Source organism: Hipposideros armiger, unplaced genomic scaffold (assembly GCF_001890085.2).
Source record: "Hipposideros armiger isolate ML-2016 unplaced genomic scaffold, ASM189008v1 scaffold_22, whole genome shotgun sequence".
In the NCBI taxonomy this organism is placed as follows: Eukaryota; Metazoa; Chordata; class Mammalia; order Chiroptera; family Hipposideridae; genus Hipposideros; species Hipposideros armiger.
This window is the reverse complement of record NW_017731372.1, coordinates 1,354,698-1,377,788: the sequence shown is the minus strand read 5'-3', so window position 1 is coordinate 1,377,788 and position 23,091 is coordinate 1,354,698. Positions and strand designations below refer to the sequence as shown.

The 23,091-nt window shown below is 42.7% G+C and overlaps 1 protein-coding gene across 2 annotated transcripts in view; it reads right to left on the bottom strand.

Moving 5' to 3' along the window:
• The window catches only part of RGL1 (ral guanine nucleotide dissociation stimulator like 1), a 226,258-nt gene that overhangs the window by 36,629 nt on the left and 166,538 nt on the right, over window positions 1-23,091 (bottom strand). For both annotated transcript variants that reach the window (XR_002123139.1, XM_019635546.1), the window contains exons 6-9: window positions 9,693-9,877; window positions 6,421-6,545; window positions 4,769-4,984; window positions 638-741 (exon numbers count right to left, since the gene is read on the bottom strand). Coding sequence is in view for 1 of the 2 variants with exons in the window: in XM_019635546.1 (XP_019491091.1) it covers window positions 638-741; window positions 4,769-4,984; window positions 6,421-6,545; window positions 9,693-9,877 (630 nt within the window). In the remaining variant the exon portion in view is untranslated. The remainder of the gene's footprint in view (window positions 1-637; window positions 742-4,768; window positions 4,985-6,420; window positions 6,546-9,692; window positions 9,878-23,091) is intronic.

The following is a 23,091-nucleotide window of genomic DNA, read 5'->3' as shown; positions in this document are numbered from 1 at the left end:
CTGAACATGGGGGGGTGAGGGGGGGGGTGGGGAGGAAGCGATGGTGAATTCATACGGACATTATATTGTTAATTGTTGCAAAGGTGGCACCAAGGAATATGAAGAAAAATAATATAGAATCTGGCCTGTTAATAAATTTAGGTACCTAGGAGGGAACACTTAGAGGTTTTAGCAACACTAAGATAGCTTTTCATAAGCTGAAGCAGAAACTAACTAAATGGATTCTTACTGAACAGCAAGAACTACAGGCACACGTCATTCCTCACATCTTGAAATAGCTTAGGGCTTTGGAACGTGGCTGAGAAAAAGCCAGATATAATGGCAAATTGCTGTGACCCCATCACTCCACAACTTTATCCCTCAAAATCCAGATAATAAGCGCATCCTTTAAACCATTCCTAAAGCTAGCGACCTTGGCTTTGGCACTCTTAGAGAATGGATGTGATTTCTGTGGCAGCCCTGCCTCAAATGCATTAATGATTATGTGTAAAATGCACTCTGCCTGGAGCACACAGGGGCTTCCAAATATGTTTCTCTCGTTATATAACAAGAGCTTTGAAGGTGGAGGACCCACACCATTTCTGCAGCCATGGATCACCCCGGCCAAGGAAAGGCGAGCAGACACTTGGGGACTTACTTGGGGACCGCAGCCCAAGTCTTCTTTAAGCGATAGATGGAATTGGACTGCAGCGCCGACACGATGGCCCTCAAGGAGGAAAAATTCTTCAGGATTCTACATTCCTGTAGGGAGAGTGGTTCAAACATAAAAGGCATTTAAATAGCAATAATACAGTGAGTTTGGTGGTTTCCTGTTTGAGAGGTATCACAGCTGCTATGAATTCTTACCACTAAATAGGCAGCTGTATAAATACGGAACATCAAAAAGTGGCTCCTTCCTCCCACCCCAGTCACCGAAACACTTTATAGATTTTGGCACGGTACGCTTGTTTTTCTCTCCTTTAATATATTTTCTGCGTTGTTGTTACAGTTTTATAGTTTCCAGCTTTCCTAGTAAAAACACGAATGGAGGCGAGTCCTCAGAGCTAAGCTAGAGAAAGCAGACTTTCTTCTGCTGAGAGCACACAGATGCCCTAAAAATACACATGAAAGATCACTGTATCCTTTGGGCCCACAAAGTGAATTGGGCAGCAGCCACTTGGAGGTCAGATGGTATCGAGCATCTCATGACCAACCCCTGTCCAGAGAGGTGTATATAACTTGGCCATAAAAATTCACCACAAGTTGAACTTTGGCTTTCATGCGCTTAGCCAAGAGGGAATATTTTTATACACATTCATTTAGTTTCAAATTGGCTTGGGCCGCAATCGTAAACATTCAGAAACACCTTGGTACTTCAGTGTTTCCAAAATAACCTGGACTATTCAAATCAAATTCATGTTGGCAGCATTTTAAAACAAAATATAAAGAGAACAGGAAACATCCTGGATGTCGTTTTTCTGAGGAAAGAGAAAGGTTCCCTGATCCCAGAATTTCAACCACCACGCAGAGTCTGTGGCCTCCGCAGTCAGTGACTGTGGAGTCCAGGGCCTGCTGAATAAATGGCGGGGACAGCAAAATGTTCAGGGAGAGGGTCCCCTGCTTGGCTGGCATGAGGACAGTGGCAACATGGGGAGAGTGGGCCATGACTTCCGTCAATGGAGATGCTTCACATGCAGGCGTATGGGAGGGTAATACAAACACCGTTTACAGTGGAGCACGCCATGTGAGCATGGGTTTAGCTTCGTGCACAACATCTGGGGCCAGAGGTCCCTGAGTGGTTGAGCATATTGCTCAGGCACATTGCTTAAAAGCTGATTTCATGAAGTGATGCTAATCCTGAATATAAAGGAAAACAGCATTCTCTAACAGCATGCCGAAATCTGGCTGCTTAAAACTATGCCAAATAAACAAAACCCTAAACATTTTCTCGAGAGTAAATGCCGAAGTACTTTGCAAAAGTCATACCTACTCTTTTTAAATGCCACGATGCCTTCCCTTTATTTAAAAGGGGAACGTGGAGGGGGAGAGAGACAGAGAGGGAGGGAGAGAAAGAGAGAGAAGGAGGAGAGAGAGAGAGAGAGAAGGAGGAGAGAGAGAGAGAGAGAGAGAGAGNAGAAGAGAGGTCTTTTTTAACATTGTCTAATCCAGCTGACAAAAAGAGTTGAGAGGAAATGTGAAAGAAAGAATGGAAGGAAGGAAGGAAGGAAGAGAGAGAGAGAGAGAGAGAGAGAGAGACGAGCGGGGAGAGAGAACTAAATTACAGTCAGTCTGGAAACCATAGCCCATGAGAGCACGGTTCAACAAAGGTTCAGAATCCAAAAGTTATGTTCTAAAAATCAGGAAACTTGCAATAAATAAAAGAACTCAGGCACAGATATTTCATGCAAATTATAATAAACATATGGAACACATTATTCAGAAAGGGGCTTAAGCCAAGGGTTTAACGGAGTAGAAAAGGCATCTGGCCCCATTTCTAGAAAAGGAGGTATCATTCCAGGAGACATGATGCAAAAGTAAAAATGCAGCAGTTAGGCAGTCCAAGAAAAGATAGTCATGTTAGGTCAGAAATGCTTTCTGTGTGTAAAATTGTCATTTTTTTTCAAACATCCTCTCAATAGAAATTCTGATTATAATGCAGGAAAAGTAGAATACATCTTGGCAAGAAACCACCTGTGAGTTTTATTATTTTATTAAGCTAGCCTACACAATTTTAAGGGACACAAATGCTCACTAGGAGGAAACTACATGGCCAAGAGTGAGGACTCTTGGGTTTTAAGCAGACGCCATGGGATCTGGAATATACTTCAAATTATTTCACTTGTATTTCTTCTTATCACATCAATGCATAATTTACATTTAATTTGGACCAAAAGACATTGTTTGAGCCACACTGTTACACATATAGATGCCATATTCTTGCTATAGATTTTCTAAGCAGTTACATGGATGAAAGGTAGATAGGCTAGTTTCTTTTGAGACATGTAAAAGGCTGCAAATGATATGACATTTATGATTAAAATATATATATTTTCTCCTTCTAAGAAGACAAAGAAACCCCACGCTCTGTCGCACTCTACTAGAACTTTTCTTTTGTAGCTCTTACCTATCAATAAATAAGCTCAATGCAGAACAGGAATAATCTAAGTCGCATAAGATATTCTTTGCTTCTTACTTTTTTCATATGCTAAAAAGTCTGTGGTAACAGACCACCTAAAAACTCAAAATAATGCAGATTCTCTGGCACTGTTTTGGCCTTGCTCTTTATCAAAGACAATAATAAGAGAGAGTGTGAAAAATTAAGCATTATGCCCTATCAATAAGGGATGGTAGGAGCCAAATATATATATATATGTATGTGTGTGTGTATATCTATGTATATGTATATGTATATGTGTATATATATGTATATGTGTATATATATGTATATGTGTATATATATGTATATGTATGTGTATATATGTATATGTGTATATATATGTATATGTGTGTATATATATATATATATATATATAGAGAGAGAGAGAGAGAGAGAGAGAGAGAGAGAGAGAGAGAGCGCAAAATATGTTTAGGTTGAGGGGTGACTCATATAGCCCAGAACATGGACTAACAGGACTATTTATGTAACTAATAATTACATAATTATTTTTCAACTTTGTTAATTATATAGCTTTTGCAATGTAATTTCTTCTGCCTAGAAAAAAAAATTGTCCCCAGTCTTTAAATACCAAAAATCCTATTATTCAAAGCTAAATTCAAATGTCATCGTCTCCACGAAGCCTCTCTCGATCAGCCCAGTAGGAAGGGATTTCTCCTCCCTTCACCCCTGCAGGCTTCTCTCACAGGGTTCTGTTCTTCTGCCTGGGCTGAGATAATTCTAGCGTATCTTAGTTTCCTTGTTTGACTACAGGCTCCTGCAGGACCAAATTCATTGTGTTTATCCTATCTGTGTCCCCAAAACCATAAAATTGTAGCTCATACACATTTAGAAGGTCATGAAATATTTGGTCACGAACTGACTAAATACCATTCACCTTTTCTCGATGAGGATTAAGATGCTGATAAATGAAGGTCGTATCACATGTATGTAGCTGATCCAAGAGACCAGACTGACACTCAGCAAAGTATAATTCAGGCCTAGGAACAGGCTTTGCCTCTCCACCTTCAGATGTAAGGCTCTCAGAAAAGCCCGGGTTAATGTGAAATCTGTGTATCTGAGTCCTTTAGAAACAAAGATTCTGGATTCTGAGAAGGTATCAGATCTTCAAATCTGCAGGAGGTAGGGAGATGGGCCCTCACTCTGGGTTGAAGAGGAGTCTGACACTTAGACTATCAGTTTATACTCACTGAACACAGGGCAGGACCAGCGCCCAGTCTGTGATTACAAAGGAAAAAGCAGACAGAATGTCTCACCCTGGAGAAGCAGCAGCGTGAGGCTCAACAAGCAGAAATAAGTGAGCAACGGACCAATTGTTTTTAAAAGAGGAAAAAGAAATAAGCTCCCAAGTTAGGAAAGGCAACTTTCTTTCTTACGTCAGAAGAAAACTATTGGGTTGTCAGAAAAACAATGACATATTTTTTTCTCTGTTTTTCGTTGCAAAAATGCATCATGACTTTTCCGACAACCCAATAATAACAACAAAACCCAATGGGCCCTGACATGCGGTCTTTTGATTGCCTTTCAATCAGATGGACAAACCATTTCAAGAGGGTGTTGGAGCAGTCTCTAGTATCTACTAGACACAAAGAATATTTATAAAAAGACAATTACGTGAGCGATGTTAATCCACTTCTCGATGATTCTGGCTCTCTGCTGAGTTTTGAGTTCTTTGCCTCCCAGAATGGTGCTGACAACGCATTTGGTGAGGGTATTAAATTGAGAGATGGTAGCGCGGATAGTAGGAGCCAAATGTTTGTTTTCCTTCTTATCCCTCTGAGACCAAATGCAGCCCAGGCAGTGGTGGGGCACCACTTTCTTGAACAGTTGCTAGAACAAAAGAGAAATTGACAGTAAAGACAACACAGACATTTCACAGGGCAAAGCACGTCGTCTGGGTTACCTGTAAATTGGTATTTTTGTGAATAGGGAAATAATCCATTTCTACTTGATGTGCCTTGTGGTGTTCATTTCAACAGGCAAAAATAAATAATATATTAATTGATCAGAAAAGCCCACATGTTCTTCCTAAATCTGCTCAACAGAGCATGTGAAACACAATGACCAAAAGGAAATTTAAATACCCCAAAACATTTTGAGTTTTCTGTCAAAGGAAAGCCAGGCAAAAAAAAAAATCTATACTACTAATCAAAAAAAAGAAAAAAAGAAAACAAAAGGAAAAGGTAGTTAAGATAATGTTGACATCCAAATCACATCCGTGGCATGTTCTGGGCACTGATGATCATGGATTATCTGTAACACACATGAATGTTCTATGACCACCTGAAAAGTGACCCACTGAAGTACAACACATGTGACGCTCATTGATGTCAGTATTTCATGTTATTTAAAATGAAGAGAGTAAGAAGCATAGAAAAGGAAAAGCTATTCAACGTCCCACCGTAAAAGGAAGAGAGAGGGCTGTGAAGGCTGGTTTCCAGGTCTTTGCCTAAAAGTCATCATCAGTGACATTTTCCATCTCTCTCTTAGGCTGTCAGTTGTGGAGCAACTACAGTGACAAACCCGCTGAACAAATCAGACGCTCATTTGTACAACAATTCAATACAAGACAGGTAAGGATTTGTGTACAAGAGAGAACAGCAGGATGTACTGTACACAGACTGTCAGGTGTACTTGGAGAGTTTATTTGCATGCTCACGGCATGGAAACTCTCTGCCACGTCTCATGCTGCTGTGTTCAAAGGGGTGAGGGCAGAAGAGCCAAAACCATTGTGATAATTCACAATAGACCGTTTTTCTTTAACTGGTATTTACCAGCTAAGCTTGAGCTATGAAATGTGGCTGACGTAATCAGCTAAAAGAAAAAATCGTCCAACTTCAAAGGTACAAGCAGCACATGTGGGACTGAGCTGCCAGATAGTCACGTGTGGATTTGGCGAGTTTATTTTATCCTGACTTATACTTTGGCTCTTTTACAGTCCTCCAAATAAAGAGTCCAGATCTTGGAATATTACTGCTTTTAAAGGGAGAGAAATAGCAGGGAATGGGGGTAGGTTCTGTGTCACCAGGATAAAACTTCTTATATCCCTGGGTGTATTGAGTGCCGAGTGAAAAGCACCTTCACCCAGAATTGCAAGAAGAACTTAGGCCTGAATTATTCAGATGACTGATTCCAGTCACATCTTCCCTCTGTATTTACAGGCAGAGCTTCTCTCAAGGATTTGAAAAGACGTAAATCACGTTCCCCCACTGCCCTCCCTGGGCCACCAGCACTGTCACTACCCAGGGTTTAAAGAGAAGACGTACTGCATCCATATAGGTCAGCTGCTCTGCCACGAGGTCTTCTGAGAAGCACGTGAACTCTGCGGACACTCCACCTTCCAGTTCCTCTTCCTCTTCCAGGCTGACGGAGCTGGTGCTGGGAAACCCATCTGGGAACAGATGGAAGAAAATGAGTTCTTCAGTGTCACTGTATATGACCTTGTTTATAGAGTCAAACGGAACTTTGCTTTAGGAAGGAGAGGGCTAATCCTTCAGAAAACCCAAAGAGCGAACAGGAAGCTCAATAACTCTGAGTGCAATGGAGGTCTTCACATTTTCAGCTTTTTCTTAGAGTCTATTAAGTTCAGAGGCCTCTTGTCTTTGACCAACCATGGGTTCCTAGACCAAGGGCAGAGCCAGGTTAGGGAAAGTCTAGAAAAGCAGAGCTGGGCATCATTCAGGGGGTTACCTTCATCTTGGGCTCCTTCATACCCTCTAGTCAGCTCAAGGACTAACCCACTACTTCCTGAACCCCAAGTACATAATTTGTAATTTGTAATTACGGGGTTGGGGGTGGGCGCCGGCATTTACAACAGAAGCCTAGAAGGACTGGGCATAAAGGCAGGTCAGGCTTTGGGGGGTAAATGGGTTGTTTGGGTGTCAGAAACGCTGATGGAGTCCTCAGAATTCTCAAAGTACTTTTGAGGTAGCTTTCACCTTCCCCCTCAAGTTAAATAAGCATGAAGCAGAATAGTCTTAAACAAAACTCGCCTGAGCCTTATTATAGATAAGATCATCAATTAGCAAATTACGTGTGGCCCAGACCCCGGAAGTGAGTAAGCATCACTGCCTAGGACTCCAGACCAAAAGCTGAAGGGCTCAGCACACGGAGTAAGACCTCCCGTCTCCATCTGGAAAGTCTCCATCTGGAAAGACTGGAATTGGATGAAGTTTAACTCGAGCCCCCAGCCTCCCTTCCCTGGCACCTTTCTCCAATTCCTGGGCTGTTTCCAGTCTCAACCCCCTTCACACTCCTTGATCTCCTCTCTGTTAAATCTGTTCTCAAAAACCCCCCCCAAAAAAAACTAGCTGTATTCAGTTATATCTTAGCAGAAATTTAAATCAGTGTGTTACTACTTCCCCAGAATGTTTACATTTTAAGGCTTTTCCCTCTTTCTTTGTAGAATGAAAGCCTTTTAGGCACCTTGATCAAGTTGGGGGTGGCCTTTTCCCTGTTTTCTAGAGTAAAGGGGGTACTGAGAGTGGGCCCTACATCACTTCCCCTAATGGGGTGTCATGTGAGTCCTTGCCAGCTCTGATGACAGGTGTGTGGTTTAGGGCTGGCCCCTCATCCCCAGAGTGGAAGGTGCTGATGCCAATGGGGCTGGGTTATGGCTGGACAAGGTAGAAGGGGTTGGTCACCATCTTTCCAGAGTCTGGGACACCAACAGGTACGAGCTAAAGGAAGCTAAAACCCCAGGATCTCATCCCTTTTTCTACACATAGCTCTGGTCCTCTCTCAGGGCAGGAGCAAGACATTTGAAAAGCCCACGCTAAGGTTCAGAATGGGCCTCTCAGCCCTCTTGCAAGCTGCTAGAGAAATCCACCCCCATGACTGCAATGCGGAGGCTGACCCACTTCCGCCCAGGGGCGTATGTGGTAAGTCTTGATCCTCGCAGGCATTCAACACTCACAGCGCCCGGTATGTGCCTTGGATGCTGCTATGAATGAAGATCACAGGCTCCCTTCACTCTGGGGCCTAGTCCATGCCTTCGCTGTTTCTGCTCTCGACTCTCTCCCAGAAGTGCAGGAGTAAAAACTTGAAGCGAGGTTTTACTTGTGCAAAACATGGAGGAGAGCCTGTTGCTTTTGCCGGCATGAAACTGGGTAAAATAGGTGCATGGGAACCAAGCTCCTCAAATTCCTTTTCAGCAATGACAACTGTACTTAATAATCACAGCTTTGGGCTTTCCTGATTAAAAATTTCCAAACTTAGAAGAAAATGCCTTCTTGGGCACTGCCTGAGAGCCTTTCCCAAGTGCAGCACCTCCCTCTCTCCAGCTTCGGCCTGCCAAATGAGCTCTGCCTCCCAGCCCCTGGGTCGGAAACAATGAACCACTGGTCCCACCGGTTCCCCAATTAGGCCCGGAGCCAGGCGCGGCCCCAGTGGGGAGAGCTGGGCTCTCACACAGCCTTTTCCACCGCAGCACAAAGACAGGCAGGGAGGCCCTGAGGGGAGTTGAGGTCCGGCAGCTGGAGGAGCGCCCCTGGTATTCAAACATTCCGGGCAGATGAAGTCACCCAAGATAGAGCTACTTGGCAGTCAGCATCTAATGATGCAACTGCGTTTGCCACTCTCTGGTCCCCCATATAGAAAAAACTCAACAGGTACTGTTTGGAATTTAAGGTTATTTTCTTTGGCACTGATGCAGCTTCCCTTATCGGTGCGGAGGAGCCATTTCCTCCCCCCACCCCACCCCCCAAGGAAATCAGGCGTCACTTCAGGGAAATGCCTGTCAGAAGCTCCAAGTGGGTCAGCTGTCATGGCAACCATCACCCCGCACGCCGGGAGGGGATAAAACGTCACTCCGAAGGCCTGTCCTAGCCTCGTTCTGGCTTTCTGCAAAGCCTCACAGTTCCAAGCACCTCATGCCCGCCAGTGGTGACTCTTCCTTTGTCCTTGCATCTAGGCGGTCAATTCCTCACAGAGGAAAAAACAGCCACAGAAACTTCCTGTGATGAGGCCACGGGAGACACCAAGTGACTGGTCATCTGCACTTGGGCAGAGGACAGATCACAGCGACGCTTTCTAGCTCCAGAACACCTCTTCCCAGTTTCTGTGAGGGCAGGAGCAGAACTGGGTGTAATCCCTTGCCTGCTGCCTGGGGATCGTGGTTTGTGATGGATTTCCAGTTGACAGAAGGAAGAGCCATTCAACAGATACTAAAGAGCAAACTCAGGTTCGGCATGGTACGTGTTCACCAGGGGAGATAAAAGATCGCCAAGGAGATCACCCCCTCTATGGTATGATAAACGCCCTAGAGAATTACTTCACTTCTCTGAGCCACAGATTCCGCATCTATCAAATGATGGAGCCAGACTAGGGGGTCTTAAAAATCCCCTTTGCTCTAAAACTCCAGGGCTCTGTAATGAAGCACTTGAATAACCTTGAGAATTTTATTTTAATCCCCCAGCAGCTTGTCCTTCTGAGAGACACCAAGGTCTCCTCTTCAACAAGTGCAGGGAAGCCATGTCCTTAACATGGAGGCTGCAGAACCAGAATCGAGCTTTTCCCCTGGGATCAAGCAAGCACTCACTGTCAGTTTCGACTTCTTGCTTGTGAAACTGCTCCAGCAGATTTTGTGCTCTTCTCTCCGGGTCAGAGCCTGGCATCATCTGTTTGAGATAATCCAGCAGTTTCTGTAAGCAAGGGAAGTGAGGGGGCTCTCGGAAGTCTTCTGCGCATTGGTCAAGCCAGGCCCTCAGGATGGAGGCGATTGCGCTGAAAAAGAGAAACGGAGCGTCACTGCACACAGCTGGCTGCGGGGACCCCAAACAAGCTGTGGACCCCGGAGCCTAGCCCGGGTACACCCCAGGAAAACTTGGGCAGGTGGTTAACAGATAATTCATCTATAAGTTGCTGGCAATGTCAATGAAATTAAGGCACTTGAAAATAACCTGACTACATTTTATTATTTGAAGTGGTGGTTGGGGAGCAGGGGAAAGATAAATTTTTTTAAAAAAGGACGATAAGATTTGGAAAATCCATACAGGGCAGAAAAAGACATGCAGAAGAAGATTTAGTGAGTCTTACAGTAACTTCAAAGCGATCTGTACAACGAGACCGTGTGTTTCCAATTCTGGATTCACTCAAATCGGAGAGCACAAAAATCTATTCTCCTAACATTTTAGCAATTAACAGACTGACAGTAGGCTAGAAATCCAAATGATGAAAGGAAGTGCCTAAGTTTGGAAAAGAGAAATGCATACATTTCATTTTACAAAGATCACCAGCATAATTGCCGCGTAAGAACCAAAAATATCCTCACAAAAAGTATCCTTTTGCTTCTCAAGTTACAAGATGAGACTTTGTTTCGAGTGGGAGAAATAGTATGAGCAGAGGAGTTACGTTTGGAAAGGTGAAAAAGAAAAACTTGATAAGCTAACCACTGTCAGGGTGGTTTTCTCTGACGGCTCAGCAGGGACCACCTGAAACAAGGTCCAGAGCACAAGAAGAGACAGGGGTCACCGTGTGTGCACATGTCACTAAGGACACGAGCTGTCTAGGTTAGGGGCAGCCCCTCACTCAATGAAAGAGACCAACAGCAGGCTGACAAAAAAGCATAAAAAGTGTTGAGTGCTATTATTATATGCTTCATGTTCAGAGAAGGCTTGACAGCCGAGCCTGAGCGAGCACATGCTGGGCTGTGTCCCACGGACAACACAGCACTTCACCCCATTAACACCCAGCCACCCCCAGAGCCAAGGCGTGTTCACTGATCATGGCTGGAGAACATGGCAGGGGCTATAAATTAATCAATGCATGTTTTGACAGAGATGTGACACTCGTTTTTGCTAAAGACCTAACTGACCAAACTTTTTCAGCTGAACAAATTTTTTTCAGCAAATTTTAAAATTATCTAATTATACTTCAAAGACATTGTTTATTGTAGTTAACAAACTGTAACACGCCTAAAAGTATTACTATCCATATATGTGAAACTGCAGGTGTGTCTAAATTTCACATGTCCCAACTTCATACCAGGGAGCTGGACTGTAATCAGGGCATAAACACAGCTAAAGTCAATTGAATGCTTAACTTTTGGAATTCAAGTACAAAGAGGAGAAAAATGTATTAGCTGTTTTTACTGATGTGGATCTCATGGTTTCACTATGGGAACACGAAAGCACTTGGAACTATAATATTCACGTATCTGTATCGCAAATGAATGACCTAAAACTATCACATAAAAGTTGGAATTTAAAAACATCAAAAACTACAAAAAATAAAAAATAAATAAAAACCATAGAAACAATTCAATATTCTCTGACTCTTCAGTCTGGATTCAATAAAAAGATAAACAAAAGTTTCATTCTCTTCCAGAAAGCCAGAAGAAATTAATCTGGGCTCTGAGATTAATTGAAAACATGAGGAAGATGAAATTAATGGATTTCTAGTCAGTGAACCGTCAATATCTGGTTTACTTGTTATATCATCTGTTATGTATTCATGTTTGTGTCCCCCAAATTCATATGTTTAAACCCTAACCCCCAAGTTGATGGACTTCTGTTTTTTGAGAGTCCACACTTAGCATTGATCATTAGTTCTTCTTTCTTCACGAAAACCAAATATCATGAATTAAAGAAGAAAATGATGAAGAGGTACTCTAATATTTCATTTTTATAAGGAATATGACTTTATCTATGAATAATTTTCCTTCTCTCCTGACAAGCATTGAGCCCAGAATTGTGAGAGGCGCAGAGGTGGGGTGACAGCCTAGAACACAGAAAACCTGACGTTTCTATACATCAGGTGGACTCTTACAGAACAGTTTTGCAAGTCTCAAAAGATGAGTGGATTAATTTAATTAGTATGACTACTCAGTTAATATTTCTTAATATTTCAGTGAGGGAATGCTCTTCCAATGACACCGACGGGAAAACACATATGGAGGGATAATAATGAACATCCCACAATCAAAATGAAAAAGAGCTTCAACCTCACAATGAGACCAGTACCCCTATGACCCTAAGGACCCTCAGAGCTTCGTTATGTAGAAGAAAACCCAGGCAGAAATCCAAAATTACAGGTAAAAGACAGATACTGAAAAAGAATAATATATCATTTACTCCTTAACCCCCCACCCCATAATTGTTAATTCTAAAATTATAAAACTGATTATTTATTGCAAAAATGTCAGTATTCTAAATGGGTATAAAGTAAAAGAACAAAATATCTGCTCCCCTTTCATTCTGATCCCATTCCCATGACCGTCTGTTAACAGTTTGCGGTATATTTTTCTAGACTTTCCTATGAATATGTATATATATTTAAATAGATAGAATATGCATACATGAACCAACATGGATTTTCCCCCCCACTGAATCGTATGTCACCGACACCTCTCCATTCATTACTTCTGGATCTTACTGTTTCTCAGGGCTACATAGCATTCTCCTGCACAGACACACCATAATTAACGTACGTATTTCCCCATGTATAAGACACACCCTTTTTTGAAAAATCTGGGGTCTAAAAACTGGGTGCGTCTTATAGTGGTTGTAGATTTTTTACTTGCATTTCCCACTGAGGATGAGGCAATATATGAAGACAGTGATTCGTCATCAGACACAGATGAGGACAAGCTAATGGTTGGGAGTTTTGACAGTGATGAGGAGTTGTATGAATTTTATGATGAATAAAACTTGAGTTCAATAACTTTATGTCATACATTTTTTTTTCAAATTTTGGGCCCCAAAATTAAGGTGTGTCTTATACATGGGAGCGTCTTATACATGGGGAAATATGGTAAGTATTCTCCTACTGGTGTGCAAGCATTTAAGTTAATTTAGGTCCTCACAATTACAACAATTACAAAATGTGTATCCTTGTTTCCATCTCTGTGTCCTTACCCATTTCTACTGGGCACATTATACAGAACATACTGCCGTGGAAAGCTGCAGCCTCCGGAGATCTGGGGGAGCTCTGGAGAGGAGCCTTACTTAGTTCAGGTTGGACGGGCCTTTAGGTGCTAATTGTGTCCTCCTCAGCCTGATGGTCTTACCTAGCTCTGCTAATCTACCCATTTTACCCTTTGTGACAGAGCCCTTCCTGCAGCTTAGCCTAAGAGGGCTTTGAAAGTTCACTGAATTAGCTAGAAAAAGCATTTTCACACAAGAGAGGAATGGGGGGGGAGGGAGGACTAAGAGAGAGAAGGGAAAGACATACACGAACAGCACAACACAACACGAAGCAGACCCCTGCCCTCCAATCAGCAGAGCGTTCATCAGGACGCCAGGGAGGGAGGATTTCTGGACAGTCCTGGACCCGGGCCCACAGCTCACAGCGGCTTTATGTGTGCCAGTCCTGAGAAGAATCTTTCCATTCTTGAAAAACTAAGAAGCAGATAAAATGTGAAACTTTTAAGATTTCAAATTCAAAAGCACCATCACAACTTCATGACAGAGACGACAGGATTGATGGCTCTTCCATCTTGGATCCACTCCTGAGACCTAAGTCACATGCTAACCAGAATTGGTTAGTTGGAAGGATGTAAAGAGCCTTAGGATTGAAGGCAAATCCTGGTGTAAAGTCACAAACTCACAGAAAAGGTGTGACTGTTAAACTAGAGAAGCCACTCGGCTCTGTACACAGAACAAGGAAGGAAACTAGAGAAGGAAGAAATCCCGATTGTCATCGTGGCTGAGCCACCTGTGAGCCAGTGGGGCTGGACGGGTCACTTGAATCCACTGACCCCTGTCTGGAGAAGAGACATAATAATGCCTTCATCTACCTGACACTGATCAGTTGTGATTTCAAATGACATAATGTCAATAAGGACATCTTGAGACACCTGGAGAGACACCTAACTGTTAACATATTTCTTTTAAGAAACGTAACTCTTATAACTGCTTGCCATAAATCACAAAAGAAAGGAATTAAGGTAAAATGGCTCAGTGAAAATCAATCAGCACTCATGGAAATTAACTCAAAGAATGTGCCACCTATCATAGAAAGAAGGCCATTGACTACAAACCATGCTACCACAAATATGGCTGCAGGCTGGAGGAAGACAGTCACTGTGAACAAATAGTGCGCACACACACACACTCACACACTCACACACACTCACAACACACTCACACACACTCACACACACTCACACACTCACACACACACTCACACACACACACACACACACACCTACTCACACACACACACACACTCACAGACACACACAAGGCATCCTCCTTGGGACAAATCAACTCGGGGACATTCAACTGTAATACAGGCTTATGAAAACTGAAGAAGTAATTTCTGAAGTCAAATGGAAAGATTAACACTGTGACATACCCTAAACTCAGTCAGGAGAAAATCCAGTGCATGGCTCTCCTTTTCCAAGGTCATCTTTGGTGGGTTACAGAGCAGAGCTCCTCAGCCCCACAGGGAGGTGTAAGTAAGGTATCTGAATAAGCATGTTGGGTATGTGGCCAGGGGCAGGGAGCCAAACCTGACAGCAAAGGGGACAGCCAGAGTTGCTCTTTCCACCTCAGGCACACTTGGCAATGGGCAAAACGTTGTGGTATGTGAACCTTTCCAACCTACTGCAAATGTCCGTAGGGGAAGGAAGATATGCTCAGAGGTCAACTGGAACTGACTGATGCAACTTCTAACACACTTCCTTCTAGGAAAACAGGCCTCTGGGGAGAATTAACTCACTAACTAAACTAGTGCTTATCGAGTCCCCTTTATTTTCCCTATTCACAAGAACTATTTATGTTATGAATGTCACAATCAGAGTCTAGGGTCCCATAGTAGGATTTACCTTCAGAAAGAGCTAATCTAGTCAGGGAGGACCTCTCCAGAGGAATTAATGTTAGCGCTGAGATCTTAAGGAAGAGTTAGTAGGTTGATGGCTGGGGCAACAGCATACGCAAAGGTCCTGAGGTGAGAGAGCAAAACACTTTCAAGGGACATAAAGACCCGTTTAAAGAAAAGGAAGAGAGGGGAGGCGTGGAGCATGAGATTTGTTATACTTATTTGATTTCTTACCTGAATAGAAACCACACTTAATAATACCTTGTTGGAAGATACTAGACAGGTGCCTTAGCTGAGAGGTACAAAGAAATAGTACAAAACATCTAGTCACGCCTGGGGACTTTCAGGCATGTAATGCAGAGTAAGAGTGCTGAGGTGAGCATTTAGGTGGTTATTATGCTCAAACCACAGATTTTTAATGTGTACAGAGATTTTTAGCTACATGTATTAAATCATATTAAAATCCCATGAGTAGTAAAACACTCTAGAATTGGTAAAATGTTTAATAAAAAATTTTCTAGGGATGAAGTCATCTCTCCCATGATTTGTAACCTCCAAGCCAAGAAATAGGATTGCCATGACAAAAGGAATAACTGTCCATTTAGAGCTCTTTTCTCTCCCCAGAAATCTGAGATAATAATTTATTGTTACTTAATCATTAGCAGAAGATAAGACATGGAACTATTTTTCAAAAGCAGCACAATGTTTTTCTATTTTAGAATATTCTCCAAGAACTGGACCTTTTTTGGTGCAGCTAATGAAATGATAAGATCTATGCAGCGGGTGGGCCATGGAAGCAATGTGGCCTGCGGCACTGCCAAGCCCTGAGGGTCGGAGTCAATGTACTTTGCCCTTCAGGGAAAGAAAGCAAAGTAACCTTGACACTGACTTGGAGCTGGACCCTCCACCTTGTTCTCCTAGTCACAGAATGGTTTTCCTGTTTCAGGAAAGGTTGCCAGATAGAGGCTGCCTCTCAAACTTCCAGCTAGATAGTTCTCCCGATGAGAAAGAACAAAGGAAGGCACAGAGATAGTTTTTTCCTTTTATCTTTTTTTTTTTTTATGAAAAATCCTGGGATGGATGGAAACATTATTATCCGAACTTGTCAAGATCATCTTACAATGCTTTCTTGTACTTTCCATTGCACATTTTGGTCCTGGTGGTGAGCAGGGATTAGAACACTGAGAGGAAAAGTGAACGAGGAATTATGACAGGCCCAGGGGTATTAGTGCAAACAAAGCCAGAGTGAGAGCTAAGCAGCAGAAGGCAAGCAAAGGGCACAAAAGCCAGAGGGGCCGTGGGGCAGTTAAAGAAGAGACCAAGCTCTGAGGCAAGGGGGAGGAACAAAAGGACTGTGACAGGAAGGACATGCAGAAATACAAAGTAAATACGGCGGGAAAGGGCCAAGAGACGAGGAGCTGAGCCCAAAACTAATGATCAAAGTCAATGAACGACACCTGTTATCGAAATAACAACAGGTGTCGTTCATTCCCAAAGCACACGTGCAGACCCTAGCATCTGAAGGTAAATTCACAGAAACTGAAGAGCATTGCTGTGCATAGACTTAACCCCGTATCACCAAACCGTCCTTGGTGCGTCAGTGACGGCAACCCGTTAGAAAAGGCAGAAGACTAAGCGGCCCCTACATGCCTGCTTTTCCTGAGCAGCATAACCAGTGACTAAACACAGCCTCTGGAGCAGACCACCCGGGATCCTGTGGCTTACTAGCTGTAACCTAGCCTCGTATGCCTCAGCTTCCTCACCTGTAAAACGGGATAGTAATAGATCCCTCCTCATCAAGTTGTGAGGCCTAAGAGAGGCAATACATGGAAAGTATTCAGAACAGTCCCTAGAATATGGTGAGTGCTCAAAATATATTAGCTATTTTTCTTATCTTAAAAAAAGGAGAATTGCAGTCTGTGAGGCGAAAGGCAAAAGGAACTCCACACAAGCACCGCGCTCTACTCGAGAAAAGCAGTTCCCCACAGGTATGAGTTAACAGCTCTGCTACAGCCCCACAGGTACACTGGAATGGAACAATTAAGGCAATGGATGGCAGATGGTAGAAGCCAGTTTTCTCCCTGCTGGAGAGGAAATTTACAAATACGCCAGGGGAGGAGGCATGTGGTAATGGATTCAAGTTGAAGTCATCAGCAAGAAGTCATGTTTAACATAACACAGATACAGATGGTTACACATAGACATATTTATAGACAGGTGCATTTACATAATTCGTATCCATATATATTTCCTAAACCTGTTAGCTGAGAGGACATAGAATAAAGGACACACACCTAGCACCCAGAGCTTGGTTTCTGCTATCATTCTTCAAGAAAAAGAACCAGGTCTCCTTGAAGAAATGTTATCCTCAGGAAATTCTAGGCCTGGGGCAGGAAATATACAAAATGAGCCTAGAGCCTCTTGGAGTGACATATAGTGAGGAAGGAGTAAAAAAAACCCAAAGATCCCCACAACGATAGGGGTATGTCAAAGTGACACAGGTGTCAACCCAAAGAGCTCCCAACAGCCGAAGCTGGAACGACATGAGCAACCAAGTAATTTTTAAAGTGGCACCTCATTAGAACCCAAATATAAAATCAATATCCATGAGGCCACACTGGTTTAAATAAATAACTGAATAAATTAACAAATGGCCAAGACAAATCTCCCATGCAGAATTTTTCCAAATGAATTGAGTAGCTACTTGACCCTAAAAGAGGGGAGCATAACTCTTTCAGTATGGATTATGCATGGCGACTTCCTCCCAAACGATATAATATTGGAAAGGAAGGGCGGGACAGAAGGTGTTTTCCATGGAGGAATCTGAAAAATACGACTTCCGCCAGGTGATCAAGGCCAACATCGGCAGCCATAAATCATGCTGCTAGCACACGTGCTCGAGATCATGTGATGAGAAAGGCACTTTATCCCTGTGACATTCCTCTCAAAGCCTCCTCAATTCAGGCTAGCTGTGAGGAAAACACCAATCTAACTATGAGGAAAATTCCAATAAAGGGGCACCCTACAACGTGCCTGACCGGTGCTTATCAAAACCATCAGGGTTGTCAAAAACAAGGCAAGTCTGAGAAACTGTCACAGCCACAAGGAGCCTAGGGAGACATGACAACTAAAGGTAATATGGTACCCTGGATGGGACCCTACGATAGAAAAAAGGCATTAGGTAAAGAGTAAGGAAATCCGAATAAACTATGGACCGTGGTTAATTATGTATCAATATTGGTTCATTAATTTATAACAAAGGTACTATACTCAGGTAGGAAGTTAAAAATGGGGAAAATGAGGGACGTGCATGGGAACTCTGTACTACCTGCCCACATTTTGTATAAATCTAAAACTGTTGTTAAAAAACAGGCTTAAAAAAAAAAAAGAAAACAGATGAACAAGAGGGTTCAGCCTAAGTACTTAGGAGAAATAGTCTCATTTTGATCACAGGGAGAGAATCAGGGGCCACATGGTGTAGAGGTTAAGGCCTGCGTTCAATCCCAGCTCATTCACTTACTCACTGTATGACCTTGGACGTGCTCCTTAACCTCTCTATGACTTACCATCTGTCAAAGGGGACTATTAATACTCAAGAGTTATCATGAGACTATTACAAGATACACAGGACTTAACAAGGGACTATTCCCACTAAGCAGCCAGTTTATTCCAGTCATTTTCATTAGAAAAGACATTGCCACTCACCAACATTCTTTTTCAGGGACCTCAGTAACTCATTATTCGCCAGTTGCAGTCTGAGGAGGGAGTTTTTATGCTATAAATAGGCTTCTTATGAAAATCTTGCTGAGGCCTTCTATGGTTTTCTCCATGAGAATGGAGTTCCCATTGGTAATGACAGATGCTACGAGGCCCCAAGAACAGGAAGCAGCCGCCCGGATGGACCGCCTGACCAATCTGGGCTTCCTTCTTCTTTCCTCACCTCCTGTAACCCATCTCCTTCCCCAGGAAACAAGCCCAACTTCCACATTCCTAACAGCTGGGGACCTTGCTCAGGGTGTTCATTCACTAATAAAGCCCAGCAAAATAACACAGAATAAAGGAAATAACCCCCAATTCAAAGATCTCCGAATGCTACCCAGCTAAAATGTTAGTCGTGACAGTGATATTATAACCTAGTCAGTTCTTCATGCACTTCTGTTGGCGGCCCTATTACTGTGATATAGGCACAGGTAAGGGGGTTACCTCGAGCACCTGAGGTCCAAAAGCTCTTGTCCAGATGGCAGGCCCAAGAGCAAATGGTGAGAAGTCCAGGTCTTGGAGTCAGTTAGACCTGAGTTCCAACACCAGACCTCTATCTTAACCAGCTGCTTGATCTTAGTCAAAGTACGTAACTTTTCTGAAGCTTTGGTTCACACGCCTATATTCAGGACAATATTGTGCAGCCTATCTGTGATGGTAAAAGATACAAAGCGCCCAGCAGAAGGTCTTGCATGAGTGAGCACATCTCAGACTGTAGCCAGTGGCGGTGGCCAGGGTGGTGATGGTGGTTATCGTTATCTTCACCATCGAGGAGGATGCAGGGCGAATCAAGTGACAGAGTCTGGTTGTGATGTCTTGACCTTTCTCTAACATGTAGGAAAACCCTAGGAGAGTCTCATGTGACTGGGTTTTCTTCTTTTTGTATCACTGATTGTCAATGTCGTTTTACCCCTCCTTAGTCGTCAGAGAAGTAATTTCTGCTTGGGAGTCTACTCTCGTCCCTTAAATGCACAATTCAGATTCAAGATTACAAGGACTTTGAAAACCATAATTTCTATTTTTCTTTGTCCAGCATGGATGTTTTAAAGACACTATCAGGCTCATTTATGTGGCATATTATTTCTCCACTTCGTTTTATTAAACTTTTACTTTTTAAAAATATTCCTTTTGCATGATAGCCTTTAATTCTCTAAATCTGGAGTTTCAAATCTTATTTTTGCTCTGTACTCACCCTTCTTTATTTCCCCCACTTTTGTTACAACCACTCAGATTAATTTCAATTGCCTTCTTAGGGTATTTGAATTTGCAGTAATGAATATTGATTACAAACCCTCTGAGAAGATTTTTTTTACTACTTTCCACTGTAAAGTTTCCCAGACATTGAAGAATCACAGCCAACTCTTTTTAACTCATCTCCCTTTTCTTCAAAGTGCATCCAATGTCTTGGATAACTATTATTTACATGACTCTTTACCAGGGACTAAAATCTAGTGACGTTGTTTACAACTTCTGGGAAAAGATTATGAGAATGACATTCATGTCCTCTGAATGTGTGGAGATGAAAGCAGCATGATTTCAACAGTTTCAAGCACTGCTATGGCAAAGTTTGCGAAAACAAAACATGACATTCAAGAAGGGAAGTGATGAGAGTCAATCAAAGAAAAGCAAACCGGAGCGATTTCAACATTGTAATAGTCATCAAAAGAAAGAAATAAAAAAGTTTCATTTCCTGAGGAGTTCTACACTGCTTTAAATAAAGTTAGGTGCATATATATATATATATATATATATATATATATATATATACACACACACACATATATGGAGAGACTCTAATCTCAGCTCCATGTCAGAGGTGTCAAGGCCCTGCTTATATGGTGAATGCCTTTCTTTACATTCTCTTCACTTCTGAATTCAATGATTGTAATAAATATGCACTAGGGAAAGTTGCCTTTTTCTGTCTGGTTGAACTTATTATGCTAAACGGACAGCATCATGTCATGTAAAAATGTCAACAGGAAGAAGGCAAAGGGCACAGGTAGAATAAATGTGGGCAGAGATATTTTCTTTCGTCACAGGAAGTGAATTTCCTGATTTCCAAATAGCAGCAAGTTTAGGGACTGTAGAAATAAACATGGTAGGCCTTACTATAGCTATCAGTCTAGCACTACCATCAGAAATCACCAGGTGGCAAAGGCTCCAACATCTAGAAGCCTTGGAAGCTGAATTCCTTGCAATGGAAGGAATTCTTGTTTTAGCCAGATAACTTTAAAGGTTTGTGATATTGCACAAACTGTAAACTGGGCATGCTTGGGGCTGGAATTGCAAATGGAATTCATGGCACAATCCCATTCTTTCTGAAATGCATGAAGAACACTAGCCGCTTGTGGTCCAAGACACCAGAAACCGATCTCTCCTCTTGACTGTTTCATCTGTACCTCCACCTTTTCCTTCTTTTTAAGTTCTTTTAACCTCTGCAAGATTGATTAGATCCATATTTAGAAATACAGAAAAGACTGTTATCTTGGGAGTTGGGAGCCTGAATAAATGTCAGCCTTGCTCTATGCTTTTACAGCAAACACTAAAAAACCAAATGATAGTTGAGCATTTTTCTGTTCCTGGTTAAACCCAACAGGGATTCCCCACCCCCACCCCACCCCTAACACTCTTCAAAACTGAAGACATCGGCCCCACAACAGGATGTTTACTTCTTAAAAGGTCACTGAATTCCTGCCGTCTGTTTCCCACCTGAAATCACAAGACAGATCCACAGCAAAGGAAAACAGTGGACATTCTGCCCCGCCCCCCCAAAAACCATGCTTTAGCTCAGCTCTTCAATGACCACAGCGAGCAGCTGTGATGTCATGATGAGCAACAAGCGAAATCAAAGAAGCTGTCTATTTTGTCTTCCTATTTTATCAAAACTAGTTACCCAGTCTAGTTACTAGTTGGTAACAGTCTAGTTACCAACAGAGAAAAGCAGTCAGGGGGACTTCTCAAATACTCAATACAATACTTGAACCATATCTGTTTCTGATTGTCATTTTTAAAAAGATAAAGAAAGCTCAATAAATTTTATCCTGAACCTCGTTACACTTAAAAGGACCTCAGAGATCATATATTCCAAGCACTCATTTTTCAGGTAAAGGGTGAAACACAGAGAGAGAAAATGACGAGGTCAGAACGCTGGTGAGTGACAGAGTGAAGGAGGAAGCGCTCTGATCTGAGATCTCCAGGCTCCTGAGCCGGGCCCGTCACCTTCCATGAGGCTGGCTCCTGGGACTACCTCCGTATGTGATTCTCCTCATTATAAGAAGGGATATGAATAAGTACATTTCCAAATAGGCATGGTCCTATTTTTACATTTATTCATGAAGACAGTTTCCACTGGAGGACTGTGGCCTCCTCGCCATATAGCAGGGTTTCTTACCTAGGCACTACTGACACTTAGAGGTCAGATAATTCTCTGTTGCGGGGAGGGGAACTGCCTTGTGCATTATAGAATGTTTCACAGCAATCCTGGCCTTTGCCCATGAGATGCCAATAGCATCACCCACTAAGGTGAAACAACCAAAATTTCTCCAGATACAGTAAAACCTTGGATTGCGAGTGACTTGGTTTGCGAGTGTTCCACAAGACGAGCTAACATTTCTATTAGGTTGGTGCAAACGTAAAGCTGCAATTACGTTTGCACCAACCTAATAATACATTTTAACTTGGTAAATGAGTGATGTCTTGCAATACGAACAGTTTGTTTTCGGAACGAATTATGCTCGCGAACCGAGTCATTACTGCACTACCAAGTGTCCTCTGAGGGCAAAATCGCCCGCGCTGGGAACTGTCGCACAGCCATATATCCTACACATCTACCAGTCATCAGGAAGCCTTCAATCATTGCTACCAGATGCCAGAGCTCTCAGGTGACGGAGGAACTTTCAACATGTTACATATGGGATGGAGAGGGTGCTCCCCTGATTACCTCTCAGAAAGACAAAGCAGTGACCCCAACTAGTCACAGACATGATCAAGAACAGGGTAAGTTTAGAAAAAGAAAGCAAGAAGACAATGGTGACGTGCAATGAAAAATAAAAGGAGAAGTGGGGGGCAGAAGAAAACATGGAGGGAAGAAAGAAAGAGGTCAGCAGAGAGGAGGGATTTTATAGCATTCCAGTGTCTGTAGGACAGAGTGACCCATTATAACATAAAGTGGCATATTTTCATCAGGCATAATTTTTTTAGAAAGGCAACTCAGGCTGAGAAACAGGGTCAAGGACTTTCTACTAATTCATGGTGAGGCTTCAGGAAAGGACCATTGTCCCCAGATGATGGGCCCCTCCGGGGAGTTCTGTGTGAAGCTCTTTGTTAAGGTCTTGTCTGCTTAACCCTGTAATGCCCTTTAAAACAGTTACGCTGGAGTATCACCCACATTACTGCTCCTGGTGGACAATGAACTTGAA